The 17,991-nt window shown below is 42.3% G+C and overlaps 1 protein-coding gene across 1 annotated transcript in view; it reads left to right on the forward strand.

Annotated features, from left to right (window-relative positions):
• The window catches only part of LANCL2 (LanC like glutathione S-transferase 2), a 32,315-nt gene extending 14,574 nt beyond the window's left edge, over window positions 1–17,741 (forward strand). The window contains exons 3-9 of the mRNA XM_084204769.1: window positions 91–298; window positions 2,482–2,629; window positions 3,247–3,393; window positions 6,965–7,147; window positions 9,429–9,605; window positions 12,926–12,998; window positions 14,718–17,741. Coding sequence (XP_084060895.1) covers window positions 91–298; window positions 2,482–2,629; window positions 3,247–3,393; window positions 6,965–7,147; window positions 9,429–9,605; window positions 12,926–12,998; window positions 14,718–14,833 — 1,052 coding nt within the window. The 3' untranslated portion in view covers window positions 14,834–17,741. The remainder of the gene's footprint in view (window positions 1–90; window positions 299–2,481; window positions 2,630–3,246; window positions 3,394–6,964; window positions 7,148–9,428; window positions 9,606–12,925; window positions 12,999–14,717) is intronic.
• Window positions 17,742–17,991: the final 250 nt, after the last annotated feature.

The raw sequence follows: 17,991 nt of genomic DNA on the forward strand, positions 1-17,991 counted from the left end.
TTACTGGTTCAGAGGCACCAAAGAGGGGAATATGATACACTTAGAGAGAAAAGTAAGTGAAACTCTCTCTTTTTCATGTGTTCATTTCAGGTATTGCCCTCTTATATCTGCAACTATACCGCGTCACAAAAAACCAGAGCCACTTGCAGCGATCTCTTGATTACGTGAAGAGAATCCTTCGCAATCTGAATGGCAGAAGAGTTACTTTCCTCTGTGGTGATGCTGGGCCTTTGGCAGTGGGTGCGGTGGTTTACCACAAGCTGAAAAACAGCAGTGAATCTCAAGAATGTGTTGCCAAGTAAGTGGTTGATGGTGGGAAATGTCACGCCCTTCATTTGTAGAGAGCATTGGTTCAGTAACTTTGCAAGTGAAATTTTAGAGGACAGGGTTAAAGAATGGACACTTTCTCTCCTGATAAGTTTTCGATACAAGAATACAAAATAGGCTTTATCTTTATTAAAGCTGGCTTGCACTTGATTCATATTTAGTCAGTTATCTTGAGTCCTCTATCGCTCTTAGGACAGGATGTCCTGGGCATATCTGTAGTGAACGCACGTTCTGATTTTGTCACATTGAAGTGACATTTAACAAAAGCCACACTCTTGTCATCAGCAATATGTAGTGCTTGTGCAGTATGTGATGCTTTCTGTAAAGAGTGGGTCTTAATTGTAGATTCATTACAAAACATATGTACAGTAGGATCTGCATGCAGGCAGACAGAAACACGGTGTATTGGATTGATGCGTAACAAAAATTTAATATAACAAAGAGAAAGTATTTGCAGGAGCAGATTTGTAAAGGCAAAGAATTTAATTAGGTCAGAGCATATGAAGGGTGGCCTGAAAAAATTCCAGCCTTTTTTCAAAGTAATCTAAATGGAACAAATGTCTCAAGAAATCCCATTCAGATGTAGCTTCATTAGAGAGCTGACTGTGCCTGTGCTGGTACAGAGTTGATTTCTATCCCAGCAAGGGCTGGAACACTGTGGGGTTTGCATTCAGCACCGCAGTCCATCTGATAGCTGTCCAGCAGCACACCTCAGGCTGGCAGAATTTGCAATGAGGCTTATGTCCTCATCTCCATTCTATTTTATGTTTGGAAATGTAATTGGTCTCTTTCTATTCTAGAATCCTAGTGTGATTAACCTCTGCTGCTGTTCCTGAATGAATATTTCAGTTTTGAAGTGAGTGTTAGGTTTGGGGTTTTTGCCTTTTACAACTGGCAGTAAGCTTGGGCATGTCATTTTGAATGCAGCTCAGAAAGCAGCATTGCTTGCTGTAAGGCAAAAAGTATGAGTATAGCAAAATGAGATTAGCAGTAAATCTTCTAGTGTTGCCTCTCCTTGGAAAGTAATTTCTATGAGGAGTAGTGAAAAGGAGTTTAGTTTGATTGTTTATGTTATAACTTTTTTGTTTACAAATATATACATGACACCAGCTGAGTGGTACATTATAGATGTCAAAATGTAATCTGTGATTTCACTTTTAACTTTTTACCTTGTCCAGTTGTATGAGTTCAACAATAAAACTTAATAGTGGACAATTTAGAAGAAAATAATTTAATTCTAAACCCAAAGCATAGTTCTGAGAAAGGAGATATAAAACTGAGGTTTTTTAGTAGCTTTTCCCCTAGTATTAAGCAGGGGCAGCATAAACACATGATTGAGGTCAGTGGTTTTGCTATGGCCTGATATTAAAGCTAACATTTCTCCTGAGAAATAATAACTGGGGGAATCTGGGAATTGAATTTGGTCTTAATCCAGATTGTTGTTACCCCTCCCCCAATTTAAAATGTGATCATCAGCATGGTTTCATCTGAGTATCAATTTAATCAAAAAAGATGAGAAGAGACAGGGAGGGAGTGGCCGTAACACAGATCTCTGATCCACCTCAGTGCTAATACAGCCTGGTAGAGTATTTAGCAGAGAGTCATTCTGGAGAAAATGAGAGGTACCATAGCCAGGGCATCTTGTTTCTTTTTTCACTGCTAAAGGCATGCAAAACACTTGTGCATTGTAGCAGTGTCCTTTTCAAAACTGAGGTGCTAAATGTTTGAGACAATGTGTTTTCTTAGGAGAGCAAATGAGGAATGGTGGTGTTGGGGTTTTTTGTGTGTTTGTTTTTTTCCCTCTTAAACATGTATAATTAAGTGTTCCTCACTTTGGTGAAATTCCCAGAGGCTCCTGGAGTTTTCTGTCTTTGCTGGAGTAGCTCTCTGGGCTTCTTCATCTCCTACCCTGCATTTGTTTCTGTCTGCACAGAATCCTGACAGCTGTGCTGATACTGACCTGGCTCTGGCTCAGTTTCCCATCTCCAAGATGGCAGGTGTGCAGAGCTCCTGCTCCCAGCTGGACTGGGAGTGGTTGAAGGGGGTTGGTGGGGCTTCACCATTTGTTCTGCTTCTGCTTGGATTGATGGCTTGTACAATGCAGCATGGTCTCTACAGAAGATCCTCTCTCCCCACTTTCCTTGTCTGATGCAGGTTGTTGCAGCTCCAGAGGACAGTCGTCAGCACAGATTCTGAACTTCCAGATGAGCTGCTCTATGGCAGAGCAGGTTACCTGTATGCCTTGCTGTACCTGAACACTGAAATTGGTCCAGACACTGTTCCACAGTCTGTTATCAAAGAGGTAGGACACTTTTCTCTCTCCAGCATCACAGTATCACTGAGGTTGAATCGGGATCACTCTCATACATATTTCAAGCAATTTAAGAGAGGGATGCTGGAGAGAAGAGGGACCTAGAGCTGGAAACCCAATCTCATCTGTCCATCCAGTCTCTTCCCCCTTTCCCTGCTGCCCAGCTCGGGCTGGGACAGGCCAGTGTGGGTGGGTCTGTGTCCAGCCAAGGAAATAAGTCAATATGCAGCTAGTTTTGACGACTTGAGACGTTGTTACAAAAAAAATCTTTAGACAGAAGTGTGGAAGTATTTTAAGTTAAAGGAAAGGAAATTTAGTGTGGGGAACATGCATGACTGTTTTGCAGATATCAGAACCAGAGAAGCCAGGGCTGGAAAAAAGTAATTAGAAATATTGATAGACTAAATTTCTACTCTTAAAATATAATTGAGTTCATCATTAAGGAAAATACCTTTTTTCCCCTCAGCACTCAAATCCAAATGAATGAATATTGCTGTCCTATCGCTGTATTGTGGCTTATTGTTTGTTGTGGGTTTAGTCATGCAGAAGCAAAACCCTCTGAATTGAAGTAAGCAACTCAGGTGATCAGGGTGTGTTTTTTTTCTTAGGTAATAGATGCTATTATTGAGTCAGGCAAAAACTTCTCGAAGGAGGAGCGGAAAACAGACCGCTGTCCTCTGCTGTACCAGTGGCACAGGAAGCAGTATGTTGGAGCAGCCCATGGAGTGGCTGGCATCTATTACATGCTCATGCAGGTAAGATCATCCTCTCTTGATTGGGGTGAAGTAGAAGTGACTTTTTGATCAGAGGGATCTTATCTTCAGCTTCCATGCATGTGCAGTGTTGTGCTGGATCAGGGTCTCACAATTTGGAGTTAGACTGCAGCACAGAACTGTGCTGAGGTGCTACGTGAGGTTTGATAGCAGAAGAAAACTGTGGCTAGGTTTTGATCACATTAGAATGAATTAAGTCTTGAGCTGTGGTTCAAAGCACCAGCTTTTCAGGATCTGGTTTCTTGTCTTCAGCAAAGACAGTGAAGTGCTTTCTCTCATTTTCATACTTACTTCTTCTGGTGCCTGCAGTTAGAACAGCTAAAAATTCACTTACTCACTATCCATCACTCTTCAATTTTTTGCTATTTTTAAATGATTGCACCGGTGATGCCTGCTGTCCTCCATGCCCCTCCTCTTTTCTGTAGTGATTCCCACCCCCCCTTCCCCCATTGTCTTGGTGCTTTTGGAAGACTATCCTTAATCACATATTAGTCTTCAGTGTGCTTTTATTATTTAGATGTTTATCTTCTTCCTTTGCTCCCCTATTTCTCACACAAAAGTCCGATGTTCTTTAGTGTATTTATGACCCCTGCTTTCCTCTTTCTGTTTTCCTTAGTCAGATTCCTCTCTTCTTTCCCATACTTAAATCAATTCCCCCCTGCCCTGAGATTTGCAATAGGGTTATGATTATTTCTGTTCTACAGTCTGGGAAAAGAGCCTTAAGATGCATTATAGACGATTGCCGTAGAGCTGCAAAACTTTATTGCACCTGTCTCTGGTTTTTGAAGGTGCCGCTGCCAGTCTGTACCACATCTCTGTAAATCTCAATTTCCTTGCCAGTTCATGCAGAATGAGTTTTCTTCAGGCAAATGGAAGGACTGTACATCCTCACAGTCTGCAGCTGTGTACAAATGTACACTGCAGAAGTGATTGAGCTGGTATTTGGTGCTGCCACTGCTCAGCCATTCCTTGCTTTGAAAAAGTGCTGCATTTCAGATTACCTTACACCATTTCCACCAGCAGTTCTGGTTAAACCAGCTGACTTTGCTATAGAAGTAGCTACTGCTCTGCTACCTGGGGCATGTCTTAACCTTACTGTTCCCATTTTCTGCAGTGACCATCCCACCGGGGCCTCAGGTTGCTCTGATTTACCCTGCTCCTGTCTTTACCTACTGCTTTCTTCAACAAGGTTGTCCACGCTCTTCTGCTTCCTTCAGCTTTCTGGCTTCTATTTTTCTTTCCCTGGTAATGCTAGCTTCTCAGAGAAAAATCTAGTCTTCTAAAGAAGGCTCTTTAAAGGCTTCATCCTTCATTTACTATTTAAGGCTGATAGCAGAAATCGTTGCACAGTGCTTTTTGGTTTGAGCAGAAGCTACTCTGTCTACATGTTAAAATCCTAGTTATTTTTCCTTTACATGTAATTGCTGCTTTTAAGAATTACCAGAAAGCCATTGTTTATGCAGCATTAGATTACCATATTTTCACTGTATGTTAAATATTGTGAGTCATGCAAAGTTGAGTCATCCACTGCAGAAGAAGATGGCATATCAGAGTCCCATCCTTTCCTCATCCCTCCCACGCCAAATGGGGTGAATTTTGCTGTATTTTCATCAAAGAATTCAAGAGATGGTTTGTTGAGTGGTTATTTGATAACAAAAAAAAAGCATTTGAACATTGCACCTGAGATGTGAAGGTTACTGAGGGTAATTCCTGTACAACACTTATAAAATCACAGAATATGCTGAGTTGGAAAGGACACATCAAGATCATCAGGTCCAACTCCTGGCCCTGCACAGAACACCCCAAGAATCATACCATGTACCCAGAGTGTTGTCCAAACACTTAAACATGTATTGCTGGAGTTATTTACAGGCTACTGGAAGAATAAGAGTTTAGACATGTTAAATAATTAATCCAGGAGTAGAGGGGGAATTCTGAAGTGCTAGCTAGATAGTCTCTATTCCAAGATCCTTTCACTAACCCTGAAGAAAAAGTGTCTGCATACCATTGCTCTTGGCCAGAAAGTTGGGACACACACCTGTAGGTTACTCTTTAGCTGTTTGAAGTAAGTGCAGGGAACCTCAGCAGCTTGGGCAAAAAACTCACTTGTGCTCAAATCTTCTTGGAAGCATGAGGTAAGGAGGTTTGTAAAGAGCTCTGCTTTTCTTGGATTTACCTCCTAAGGATTTCTGAGCTGGCCTGGGCTTGCCTTGAATAGCTCAAGACTGAAGGCATTTATTGCCGATGCCCATCCTCTTTGCTTTCTTCTGCAGGATTGCCTTGTGAAATCAAGAGCCCCAAAACAAACATTCCTATGAAGCCTCCCTACCACACAGGGAGGAGGGTTCTGAGTGACGGCTGTTCTTGGGGTGTTTCTCATGACAAGCTGCTCTGTATTCAGGTGTATATCTGATGAGCATCATGAACAGTCTGCTTGAGGGACCTGGTGGATAGAAGTCTAGCAGAGGTCTTCTGGCTGAGGGGAAATAGACGCTTCTCGTTTCTTCAGGTTACTCAAAATATAGCTATTGAATTTGGCTGTCAGACTTTGAATTCTAGAAGTGTGCTCACCTGTTGAATACAAATGTGATGGAGCTGGTGGGAAACAGTGAAATTTTATGATATTGAATCAATAATAAAGACAAGTTATTTAAAAAAAAAGCTCAGTTATTAGGCTGTTATAGGCTCTAGTGCCTGTGGTTGTTCCCACAGCTTGCAGAAATTCCAGAAATCATATAGATTGTGTCAAAATAGAGAGCTCTGCTGTTACAATGGTGGAAGATGGGCTGGTAGTGGAGGGAATGCTAACCAAGACCAGCTGCCGGCACCACAGTTACTTGGCTTCTAAACTTTTAGTTACAAGGAACATGCAGGATGATGGATGTATTCTCCATTTTACAAGGATGTAAATTAAACAAAAAAGTTAGAAAGGAAATTCCTAAGAGCAACCGAATTATTTTGTAGTACAAAGATGTTTAGATATTTGGTGAGGTAGCTATTGCTTTGGAAATTGGAAATGCAGATTTATAGCCCATAGCTTCAGGGAGCTTTGTTTATGATGGAAAACTTCAGCCTTCATAAATCTCTTGCCAGGTATGCTGCTGTATACACTTTCTTTCATTTGTTGGGAAATAGTTATTTTTAAAACAAAATGTGTAACCCAGTATGTTGGAAGTGTGTATTATGAGCACCATGTGTACAAAACTGTCTTTCTCCTGTAAGTGTTCTTCCTATTTTAAGTTACAAAGAGAGGTCTGGGAGTTGTCATACTCTGTTCTCAGTTCTTCCATAATCTTTCTGTGTCACCTCCATTAAGACAGGTAACAACCTGATGCCCCAATTTCTTTGTCTCTGCAGTGACTGTAAAAATGCTCTTAGCAAGCGTGTAATAAGCAGGCATTAATTAAATCTGTAGGATGTGATTCACAGTATTTGGATCAAGGGCACTTATGTAGGATACTTGAAAACAGATTGTAGAATTAAGTGTTGATACACAGTTTGTTACTACTTCTGTTGATGTATTTAGTAATGTTTATTTTAATGTTTTCCTTAGCCAATTGCACATGTGGACCAGGAGACCCTGACAGAGCTGGTGAAGCCAAGCATTGACTACGTGCGTCATAAAAAATTCCGATCTGGGAATTACCCATCGTCGCTGAGCAATGAGACTGACAGGCTGGTTCACTGGTGCCATGGGGCCCCTGGAGTCATCCACATGCTCATGCAAGCTTATAAGGTAAATCATTCTGTGTTCACAGATTTCACAGATTCACAGAATAGTCTGGCTTGGAGGGGACCCACAGTGATCATCGAGTCCAGCCCTTAAGAGAGTGGCCCAAGCAGGGATCAAAGCCACAGCCTTGGTGTAATTAGCACCAAGCTCTTAGATATTTGTGTATATATATATATATACACATATATATGTACATATACATTTCTGTCTTTACAGAGAGACTTATATGCAGGCCTGTTTGTTTGCAAGACTTTATATAGTATCTTTCTATAGCTAGGCTTTTTGAACAAGAACCTAAAAATCTCAGAATTCTTACATTGGTATGTTTTAAAGAGAAAATAAGTGGGTAAAATTTCTTCTCAGGGCACTGGCAGTTACTAAGCTTTCTTGGAAAAGAGGCATTTATTTAAAGAGTTTGGCATCAGAATCCTGGGTGTGAGAACTTTGACCTAAATTCTTTGAATCTTCATCCTAAGAGTTTTAACAATGATGTTGGTTTTCAAAAATATAGGTTCATGTGCCTTGCCAAAGAATGTCTTCCATAAATTACTCCTTTATTAAGATATAACTCTTGAGAACTTAACATTGAAGCTAAGATCCCAGGCCTCTTCCAGGGCGTAAATAAAATTGCTGAGCTACCACAAGGCTGCTGTTTGCCCTTCTCCATTCTTAACTAGGTTTGCTACCTGACTTTTTGTGTGCTTCTGATCTGTGTGACATTTGAAAGTATGCAGTTTAATTAAATTTATGCAAATCGATTCTTGCTTTTGACAGCCCTCCTTGACAGATTCCCGGGTTGGCATCTGGGTGGGCTGATGAAAAGCAGGCTTGGTTTATGGAATAATTACTCATGCTGCTACCTGAAATGTGAACTTTACATTTCTTACAGCATTGCTGCATGTAACAGCAGTTGCAGTTGCTTTTTCTTTGGGCTGTGGTAGGAGATTGACTAAACACTTTTCCACTCTCTCCTTCTTTGTCAATGTGATGCTTTCCCCAGCACAAAATGTTTTGCAAGAGCTGAGAGGGATAGGACCAAGTTCTGATTAGCAGTCACCTTTTTGGCCTCTTTCTGTGTTTAAAGTGATGAAACATATGTTTTTCTATTCTTCTTTATATTCTTTTTTTTTTTGAAGCACTGAAAGAAAAAAGTTGGCATGTGTTTTGCTGGCTATGCTTTCATACCAGGCACAGGAGTTGTGATAACAGACAGCAGTGTTTGTCCTGGAAATCAAGTCCTGTCGCCAGGCCTTAATTCAAAATGTTATAGCTAAGCAGCTGGCAAGCCCTGTTCAGAGAGAGGCACTTCCTGAATCAAGCTTGTGAATTTAAGAATCTTGCATGTTAGTTGCTTCTGTTATCTTACTAAATAGTTTGGCAGGGGATACCATCTCTAAAGGACTAGGTCTACAGTAGTGCTTCAGGTTTGTTTTGTTGGGGTTATTTTGGTAGTGGTTTTTGTTGTTGTTGGTTTGGGGTTTGTTTGTTGATCTGTAAAGTGACTTAGACAAAGGTGAGCAACAAAGTGGCTTTATAAAGGTGGAATTCTGGTGTTAATCAGCTAAATTACTTGCTTTTGTTTGCTTCTTTCTGCATGAGCCCTCTATGTTTAAAATGCGTATCAGTTGCAGTAAACTTTGCAAAAGTGTTCCTTTGCTCAAAGTGACTACTGCTTCTGAGTATATACTATACAAATATACTAGTACAAGTACTCATAAAGGAATTGTAGGGTTCCTGCTTGTATTTGTGACAGCAAAAAGAGTCCTGTGCTCTGCAGAGAGATATCCTTGTGCATTTTTGACATGGAATTGAAGGCAGACAGTGAGCAACCAGGAAGAATTAGTCATGAAGACCAGACCAGCAATTTAGGACCAGATTTGATATCCATTATTCTGTTTTACGTTTCTTGGAGGCAGCATCACATTTCTGTATTTTCAAATTCTGGTTTGGGAATAGAAAATGAAGAAAAAAGGACCACACAACGTTCAAATAGATTGTAGGTTTTAGAACCAAAGGAGGCCTTGAACTTGAGGTTTTTCTTTGGGGGTCCTGATTTTGAAAGCAAACCCCAGAAAAGTTCTTTTCTTTTACCCTGGAGGAAAAGGAGAAACAACTTACTAAGAAAAGAAAGAGAAGTCTATGAAGAATAGATTATTAAAATTCAAAACAAATTTTATATGGAAAAACCCTACACAAATGGCAAAACATCTGTCAGGAGCAGCTTCCTTTTGTTTTCATTAGTACTTCAATTGATGTGTGTTTATTCTCTGTTTTTATTCTACAGACTTTTAAAGAGGATAAATACCTGAAAGATGCTATGGATTGCAGTGATGTCATCTGGCAGAGAGGTTTATTGAGAAAAGGGTATGGGATCTGCCATGGTACTGCTGGCAATGGCTACTCCTTCTTGTCTCTCTACAACCTAACTCAGGACAGAAAGTACCTCTACCGAGCTTGCAAGGTGAGCTCTGCAGCATCCCAGCAAAATCACTGTTCCCTTTCACATCCCAGTGCCTGTACAAGGGTAGTCTGGGCTGGGAGTGGGCTGATGTGCCCTGGGGCTGGCTGGGACATTGGGTGGGATAACAGGGCCCATCACTTGCTCCACTTCACTCACTTTGACTGGGTGACTTCAACTGTGTATGTGGGGCAAGCACTGTCTTAATAAGCAGAGTGAAACAGACAAATTATTTGTAAGAGGGGAGGGACTAAATGTATTCAGAAGAAAATAAGAGCCTGAAAATTAGCCTGCCTGAACAATAACAGACTGATGTTATGTGGTGCTAATTATTCCACTGAGAGTTTCACTGTCCTCCTCAGGTCCTCAAGCTGTTTGTATTTGTATTTTGTAATTATTTGTTTTCAGACTAGTGCCTGTTTGGGGCTTTTAGAGCTCTGAATTGCAGTTATAAAATTGCTCACTTAGAGTTTTTTATTAATACAAATTGCAGAGAAAGACACACTCAGAATTTTTCCACTGGAATTGTTCAAGTTCTGCTCTCAGCTCCTGACTGTGCTAGCACTTACTGAAGGAGAAGGCTTTCTCTGCCTGTTTCCTTACCTTGTAAGACCTTGGTTTGGTTTGTTGAATTTTTTTTTTCAGTTTAATTCACTGACATGAGGTTTCATATTGTGTACACAGCTTTTTAGCCGAAGCCTTTTACACAGTATTGCAAATGAAATTTGATGAGTTGCTTCCTAGGTGCTTTTTAGTGAATATTGGCCATAAGTTACTGTATTCATCTCTGCAGTCAGCCTGTCCTCTCTCAGCAGAGCTTTAAAAATCTGCTGCTTGTCTCACATTTACCAAAGCATCATGCTATGAGGACACCTGTATACATACCTGCATCCTAGATTGAAATAAAACCCTAGTACTCCCACTACCCTAGTAGTCCCAAATGTGTGACTTTGTTACGCTTGGAGTCACCACTGCTGGTGTGTGAGCCACAGCACCCTGCAGGCATTGCTGGCAGCATGGCTGTCAACTGTCCCTATCATCCTCCATGCTAGCACGCCTTGTGCAGCTCTGGGCAGCATTGGCAGCTCCTGGTGGTGCTGCATTTGTGGCCCAAGAGAGCCCTGGTGTTTGTCCACACCTGTCTGAAGAAAAGCTAACATATCTGTCTCAAAGCCAGAGAAAGGCAGAGACTCTATTACGTACCTGAAGTCCCTTTAAGGAGGAGGTTGTGATGCAGTGACCAAGGACTGTTTGCTGGAGCTGCCCACCGCAGTCAGGCAGTGGATTTGCAGCCACTCTGCCACTCAGCATCTCCAGCATCCCCTTGGGGATGCTAAGTGGGAGAGTGGGGAGACAACAGGCAGAGTAAGGGGGAAACTGGCAGAGGAATTTGCTTGTCTGGCATTCTTGAAATCTTTTCTTTCTGAGCCAGAGTGTGCAAGGAAGCAAACATGCAGTTATGTTGGTACCTAGAGGCATGTAACCGAGGGAATGAGATGGCTGCCCTCCCAGGAGTACTTCTTCACACCAAAAACATCAAGCCTAGGGGAAGGAGTCTTGCCTGGAATACCTGGTTTTACCTCGTGAAAGCCATGAAACTGTATCACAACTGAACCACAAGAACTTGAATAGAGGAGACCCCTGTTTTGTGAATAGAGGAGATCCCTGTTTTGTGCTTCACATTTTATCTTCACAGTTTTTCACTCAAATTGTCTGGAGCTGAGGCACTCTTAGCTGGTCTGTCTGTAAGAGGAGACAGGGGCTGTGGCATCCTGGGCTCCAGGCAACAGAGCATTGAGCCCTGTGCTGTTCAGCCTTGTGACTGCCACTGTTGGTGGCAAGCATGCCAGTCTGTGTGACAAATAATGTCAGGTGTCTTCCTAAGATATTGTTTCTTCCCCCTCTTCTCCCCCTGCCAGTTAAACAAAGATCTTGTGGCTTGCTGGATCACAGTTGTGCTGAAGCTATGAACTTGCAAATTATGGTTGTGTTTCAGTAGCCTAGGGTGCATTTTTTAAAATTTCTGTTGCAGTTCCCAGGCTGGAAGTAATAATCAAGGCTAGTGTGCAATCAGATATGGATGTTGCAAGAATTGATTGTATCTTAGAAACATGCCATAAACATGTTTGGTCCTCACATATAAGACAGGATTACATGGGAGAATCAAACCATAGTTTGGAGATCTTTACCCAGAGGGTGCCCAAAAATGTTTTATCAGTTCTTAATAACAGTGTGAATCACAGGGTTTGCGGTTTTTTCCCTGCGTTTCCTGAAGACACACACATATGCACATACCTCTTTCAAGAGAAGATCATCATCCTCCACTAAATATTTAAACAGAACAGAGTGGGGAGGTGAGGGAAAGAAAAAAAACCACCCATTTCCTTTGAATGAACACCCCGATGGCTCTGGAATCATGCTTAGACCTCATAAAGGCCCAGCTCTAGGGCAGGGGCACCGTCTCTAGTTTGATGTGTTTGCTAGCAGGTAGGCCAAATTGCAGGGGAAGCAGGGAGAGACCTCTCAGTTGTTTGATTAGCATGAGTCTATGCGTGTATTTCGAACAAGCAGTGGTTTGCATCCGAGCACAGAAATGCCAGGGGAACTTGTGCCCCCCTAATGCTCTGGGGAGCCATAAAGAAGTAGCTGGTTGTTACTGAATTGATCCAGGTGTGGTTCATAAGCCATGTGTGTCTAATGTAGCTATTGCAGCAGTGCTGATCAAATGTGAAAAAGACACCGTTAACTCTTTTTAATGGTAATCCATCTCCTGCAACAAAACATTGATGACCATAATTGTCTAACTGTATTTATAATGATTTTTCATAAGGCTTGGGGAGAGCAAATAAATGAAACTAATTAATGACAGCTGAAGATTGAATACTCTAAATTGGTGCACAGAAATGAAAGAAAACAAAATGCAATTAACAGCTGTAAGTCCTCAGTTTGTGGATAAATTAAGCACCAAGAGAGATAAGAGACTGATACAATATTAATAAAATTTTGACTGAGTTTATCTGTTCTTACAGCATTTTTCCTTGGCATGTAGCAGGGTTGATTTACAAAAAGCAGATGTCTAGCCCACCATTACATTGTTATGAAACTGAAACTCACTCTATGCAAATTCATATTTAAAAACCTGATTGTAGGCCTTGTCATGGTTGAAGGAGGACAAATTGATCTCAGTGATTTATGTGATTTATGTGTTTGTGTCTGCTTACACTGCTTCACATTTTGTACCTATTAATTGATGATATTCAGATACTCAAGCTTACATTTAACAGTCTTGAATAAAAATATTTTTTTTTTAATGTGTTCCCCAGTTTGCTGAATGGTGTTTGGAGTATGGTGCACATGGATGTCGTATTCCTGACCGACCTTATTCCCTCTTTGAAGGTAAAGTGATGGTGTTGCAAATGGTCTTGTACTACAGGAAAGAGGGGCATCCTTGCAAGTTTGGCACATGTGTAGGAGTTGGGAAGACTTCAGTGGGTTCCTCCACTATTAAACCACCCCATACCATCATCTCTGTCTAAAAGAAGGCAGGGGGTGGAAAAGGACAAAGAAAAATCATTCACCAACACAACTCTCACTCCTGCTTTCATTTCAGCAGCTCGAATGCAGTGGCAGTGTTAATCCAGAATAAAATTCTACTGTGCTGATGCAGCTTGGTTTAAAGTAAACAGAAGTTCAGACAACAGTTTTGTCACAGGTGGTTTTTCAGAGGGACTGGGCAGAGGAGCAGCTGTGGGTAAGGGGTCTCCAACTAGCTGCTAGCTGTCAGAGCTAGGCCTTCTCTGCTGCCATACTCAACCAAGGAAAAGGTAGTTTTAATATGAACCCAAATCACTTGAACAGGAAAGCAGTGCAGAGTTCTTATGGGCTTATCTATAAGTTCCAAGATGTTACCAGATACTTTCCTAGAGCTTTGTATTTTTTTTTTTAATATAGCTTATTTTCTATTCCTTGTATCATCCTCATGTTACAGAATCAGTAGTAAGGAATTACAGATCCAAGTGGATTTAAGGTAGCACGGCGGCTGCTCCATGAACAACAAGCCTCGTGTGCCACCTGCCGCAGATACTTGAAATTACAGCAGCCGAGCCAGGATATTTGCAAATTACCAACCCAGGGCATAAATGAACACGAGAGCAGGAGTTTATATGCAGCCCTTCTAAATACAGAGTTATTGTCTTAATGCTTAAAGGAGAAAAGCATCAGTATTCCTATTCCTGAGAGCACCCCTGCATGCTCTTGTAGGCAGGAAAAAGAGCATGCATACAATCTGTTGTATAAAAGCTTTGAAATTTGTTGAGAAGGTGAAACAGTGCCAAGAGCAGGATGATTTGTGCTTGAATGCTGACATACATCTTTTATTTTGGTTTTTAATTGTCTGGAATTTTAAAAGAAGAATATAAAAGTCTCATATTTAAGATGAAAAAAACGTCTTAAATTGGGGTTTTGTTTCTTTTTGTAGCCAAAATCATGCTTGCAGTTGTCCAATTCTGCCTGTACATGCATGCTTTGAACAGAAGTTGCATGTGCATCTTGTGGAATTGTCCTAAATGTTTTGTTTCCATCAGATACTGTAATTCAGAAAGGTTCCTTAATATATATGCATAGCTGTTTATAAAATTGGATTTTAGCTTATCATAAAACTGAACTTGTATTTGTATGATTTTCTTGTTGTGCCTCTCCTGTCTGTCACCCTATGAATTCTGTTGGGTGATGCACTTTGGGGTCTGGATGGCCTCTTCATGGAAAGTGAGGAAATGAATCTGTACTTCACAAGTGCAATAAAATTTTGGCTTTTTCTTTTAAGCAATGAAAGGAGAAGCAAGAGCTGCTCAAACTATCAAGGACAGTCCAAACTTGGATTAACTTTTCTTAATTTGAAATAGCATTGAGGTTGTCCAGCAGAAGAGATATTAGAAGAGACATCTTGATTCTTGCCTTTGGTATTTTTAAACAAAATTTGGTTTCCTGGGCAAAGTACAGATGATCTTGCCTTTCTATCGGGCCTAGTGAGGGAGGTGCTCAAATAGGTGCTGTTGCCTCTGCTGTCAGCTGTGCTATTTTAATGTGCACAATGATCTCCTTCTCGTTTTGTTTTAGGCATGGCTGGAGCTATTCACTTCCTGTCAGACATTTCAGTACCGGAGACTTCCCAGTTTCCAGCGTTTGAACTTAGACCTCAAAGGAGGGAAAACAAAGTGGAACAGGACAGCTAAAACCATCATTTTGAAAGGAAACTGATGCCAAAAGAGATGAGACTGTTTCGTGCCTCTGATAGTGAAGTAACTTGATGCTGAACCGACAGATGGATAAAGCCCTTTTCTCACCCCTTCTGCCCCAAAGGACCATGAAGTCATTAGAGCATGAACAGGAGAAGCCACGCTTATGTTCTGTTAAAGTGACACCTTCAGATGTAGGACCAGAGAAGTCAAGTTTTGAACTCTCTCTTTTCTGTTGTATTTGTCTTCTTCAGGTCTTTGCCATGCTCTGCACGTTTATTGGTGTTGTGTGTTGATCCGAGTCTCTTGTTGTTAGCCAAAAGCTGGTCTCTGTGTGAATCTCTGTCCTGTACCTTCGTGCATGACTCACAAGAGCAGTGTTGCTTTCTGCAGCGTGGTTACCCACAGAGAGAGTTTGCTGCAGGACAGTGCCCAGCTTCACTGGTGTGCTGGCAGCCCTACAAAGAGATGAAAAATGTTTCTGTGTTCATTTTTTATTGCCTTTCTCTCCACAGTCCTTACAAGCTGAGCTGGTGGAGATCAGCCTGTTTTGATGAAGTGGCGTGAGGCCATTGCCGTTTTCAGAAAGTTAGCAGGTTGAAAGGGATCTGACTTGTCTTTTGCTGCTGCTGTGGGAGGCTTCTTTGGAAGAGAGGTTCCCTTTGGTACCTACCTGCAGCTGGTTAGTGTTTCAGGTGCTTGTAACAGGGTGGAGATGCTTCCCCCCACCACTGCAATGCCCCATCCCATGCCATGAGCTTAAACTGCAGGTGGAGTTGCTCGGACTAACCTCCCTCTGCCACCAACAGCAGAGCCTGGAAAGCATAACTGCTTCTCCTTTCCTAGACCTCGATTTGGAATAAACCTCTCCTGCAGCATCTCATATACAGGTGAGCAAGGGAGGGTGCCAGGACAAGCCTCCCATGCAGGTAGCTCAGGATGGGTTGTTACTTTGGAACCAAAGTGGTGATTTGTTTGGGCCCTCCCCTCCCATGTAGTAGTACAGGAGTGATATAAATACCAGTTGCTTTTGGAGACTGCAGAGGATTATCTGCAATATGAAGCCATTGCTAGCAGCTGTAACTGAAGTATAATTCATCTTCAAATCCACACAGAAAAAGCTCTTTTCCCATATCTTAATTGCTGCTAGTGCTTTGCTTCCCCCTGTAGTGGGGTTGTGGAATACTAGACCTGCCTCCGGGTGCTCCTCAGTATCAGACCATTGGTTTGGGAGGAGTGGGACATACTCAGAGTACTCTTAGAGCAGGCTTATGTGTCCAGGTAGTACCTGAAGTGTAGTGCACTCCCAGTCACTCAGGCTCTGTGGTCATCCTCCCCCAGGGCTCCTTGTGCTCTGTCAGTCCAGGTGCTGATTTTAATTGGTATCTTCTGTCGGGTGCGAGTTTGACAGATGGCAGTTTGACCTTTTGGGCACACATCAGGATATCTGTGACTTGTGGGCCATCTGCTGAGTGCCAGTGTCTGTGGTTGGGCTTGGAGATGCATTGTTGCTCCTGCATAAATCGGTCTTGATTTGTCAGTGGCAGGTGACTTCCTTGAGCACGTTCCAGTGTCCATTGCCAAATCCCTTGTGATGTTAATCATTTCCCTGTGCAATTCTGCTGGATGGCAGCAGCAGTGTAAGTGCACAAACAGCTTAATGTCACAGTGTAGCGGCTTCTCTGCTGGTTTGTCAGGGAGGATTAAAACATGGGAGCAGCATGCCACCCCTCTGGCAAAGGCAGAAGGTGAGATGGGAGCAACAAACCCAGCTGCATCTCTACAGCCAGAGATTGGGGAAAAGGCTGAAAGGCAGTGGGAGTGGGGAATGCCGCATGGCAAGCAGCTGGGCTAAAGCAAACAGGAGCAGAAAAGTGAGGAACAAAGGGAGTTATTAATGGGAGGGATCAGTGAGGAACAGGAAGAGCTGATCATGGAGGCAGTGCACAGTGTACCAGCACAGGCATCTCGATGAGAGATTCCTCCATGCAAAGAATGCCAGGCGCTAACTCTTTCTTTCTTCAGCCTCTCGATGCCTGAACCTGCCCATAGAAAAGTCAGGAAGGAAACTTGCCCAGGAAATCTCAGAGAAATCCTAACAGAGGTAGATGCCAGCTCTGATCCTGTTTCACATCACTTTGTTCCTTCCCCTCCATGTGGGTGCAGAGCGTGTTGGGTGTGTTAATAGGGAAAGGGCTCACCACATTTATAGGAACTGCCGGCAAACACTGGCCACCCTGGCAAATCCCAAGCCTCTCTTGTATGGACTGTTTAACTAGGGGGTCAGCTGGCAGGTTTTTCATTCACTGATTATATGCATATTGGTCTTGGCTACTGTGCTTGGAATGGCTCCCGTGGGAGGTGAGTTTGGCTGGCTGGAGCCTAAAGGGAATTAAAACCTGCTAGTTTTAAAAATGCACAGATATATACACACTAAGAACAGCTGAATGCTGAGCAGATCCCCACAATGCTGGAGTGTACCTACCTGTCAAGCTAATGAGCAAGTCGGCTACCTGCTCTTCTGTACCATAGCCAGCCTTCTGCCATGGTGAGGCCTGGCACCATCTTTCTCTGCAGAACCCTCTCAGAACTCAGTAAGACTGGAAATGTATCGAGCTGGGAAGTGTCTTGATAGTGCATCTGCCTCATCTTCCTGATGTGACTTTCCCCGTGGCTCCTCCTTTCTGTTTGTCACAGCATTGTGATATCTAGGTGGCCCCTTATGGAAAGATACAGTGTGAAGGTGAAAAAGTGCATTTCACCAAGGCATTGTCTTCAGAAATGACATCAAACTACAAATGTAGAAAATGTCTTAATATTCCCCGGTTTGCTTTGTCTGTGTGTAATAGTCCACCTGTTGCAAAAAGCAGTAGTGTTAAAAATGGAAATGCTCTTTGGGCAGAAAAGAGGAAAAAATGCTGATGTTTTGTTCTTTGGCTTTATTAGTAAAGATCAAGCTATGTGGTGGTAATTTGTGTGAGTCTGGTTTTTTCTTCATTGTGGTTCTCCTTCCTTCCCTCCAGCACTGCGGTGATAGCTGTCCCACTGATCTGACTGCTGAGCTGCTTCCTTATCTCATAGTCCTGCAGGATGAAACACATGCCAGAAAGAGGGCAGATTGCTGGCTTTGTAACCTTCCCATTTTCCTAGCACTG

This window comes from Fringilla coelebs (genome assembly GCF_963513975.1).
Source record: "Fringilla coelebs genome assembly, chromosome: 1".
In the NCBI taxonomy this organism is placed as follows: Eukaryota; Metazoa; Chordata; class Aves; order Passeriformes; family Fringillidae; genus Fringilla; species Fringilla coelebs.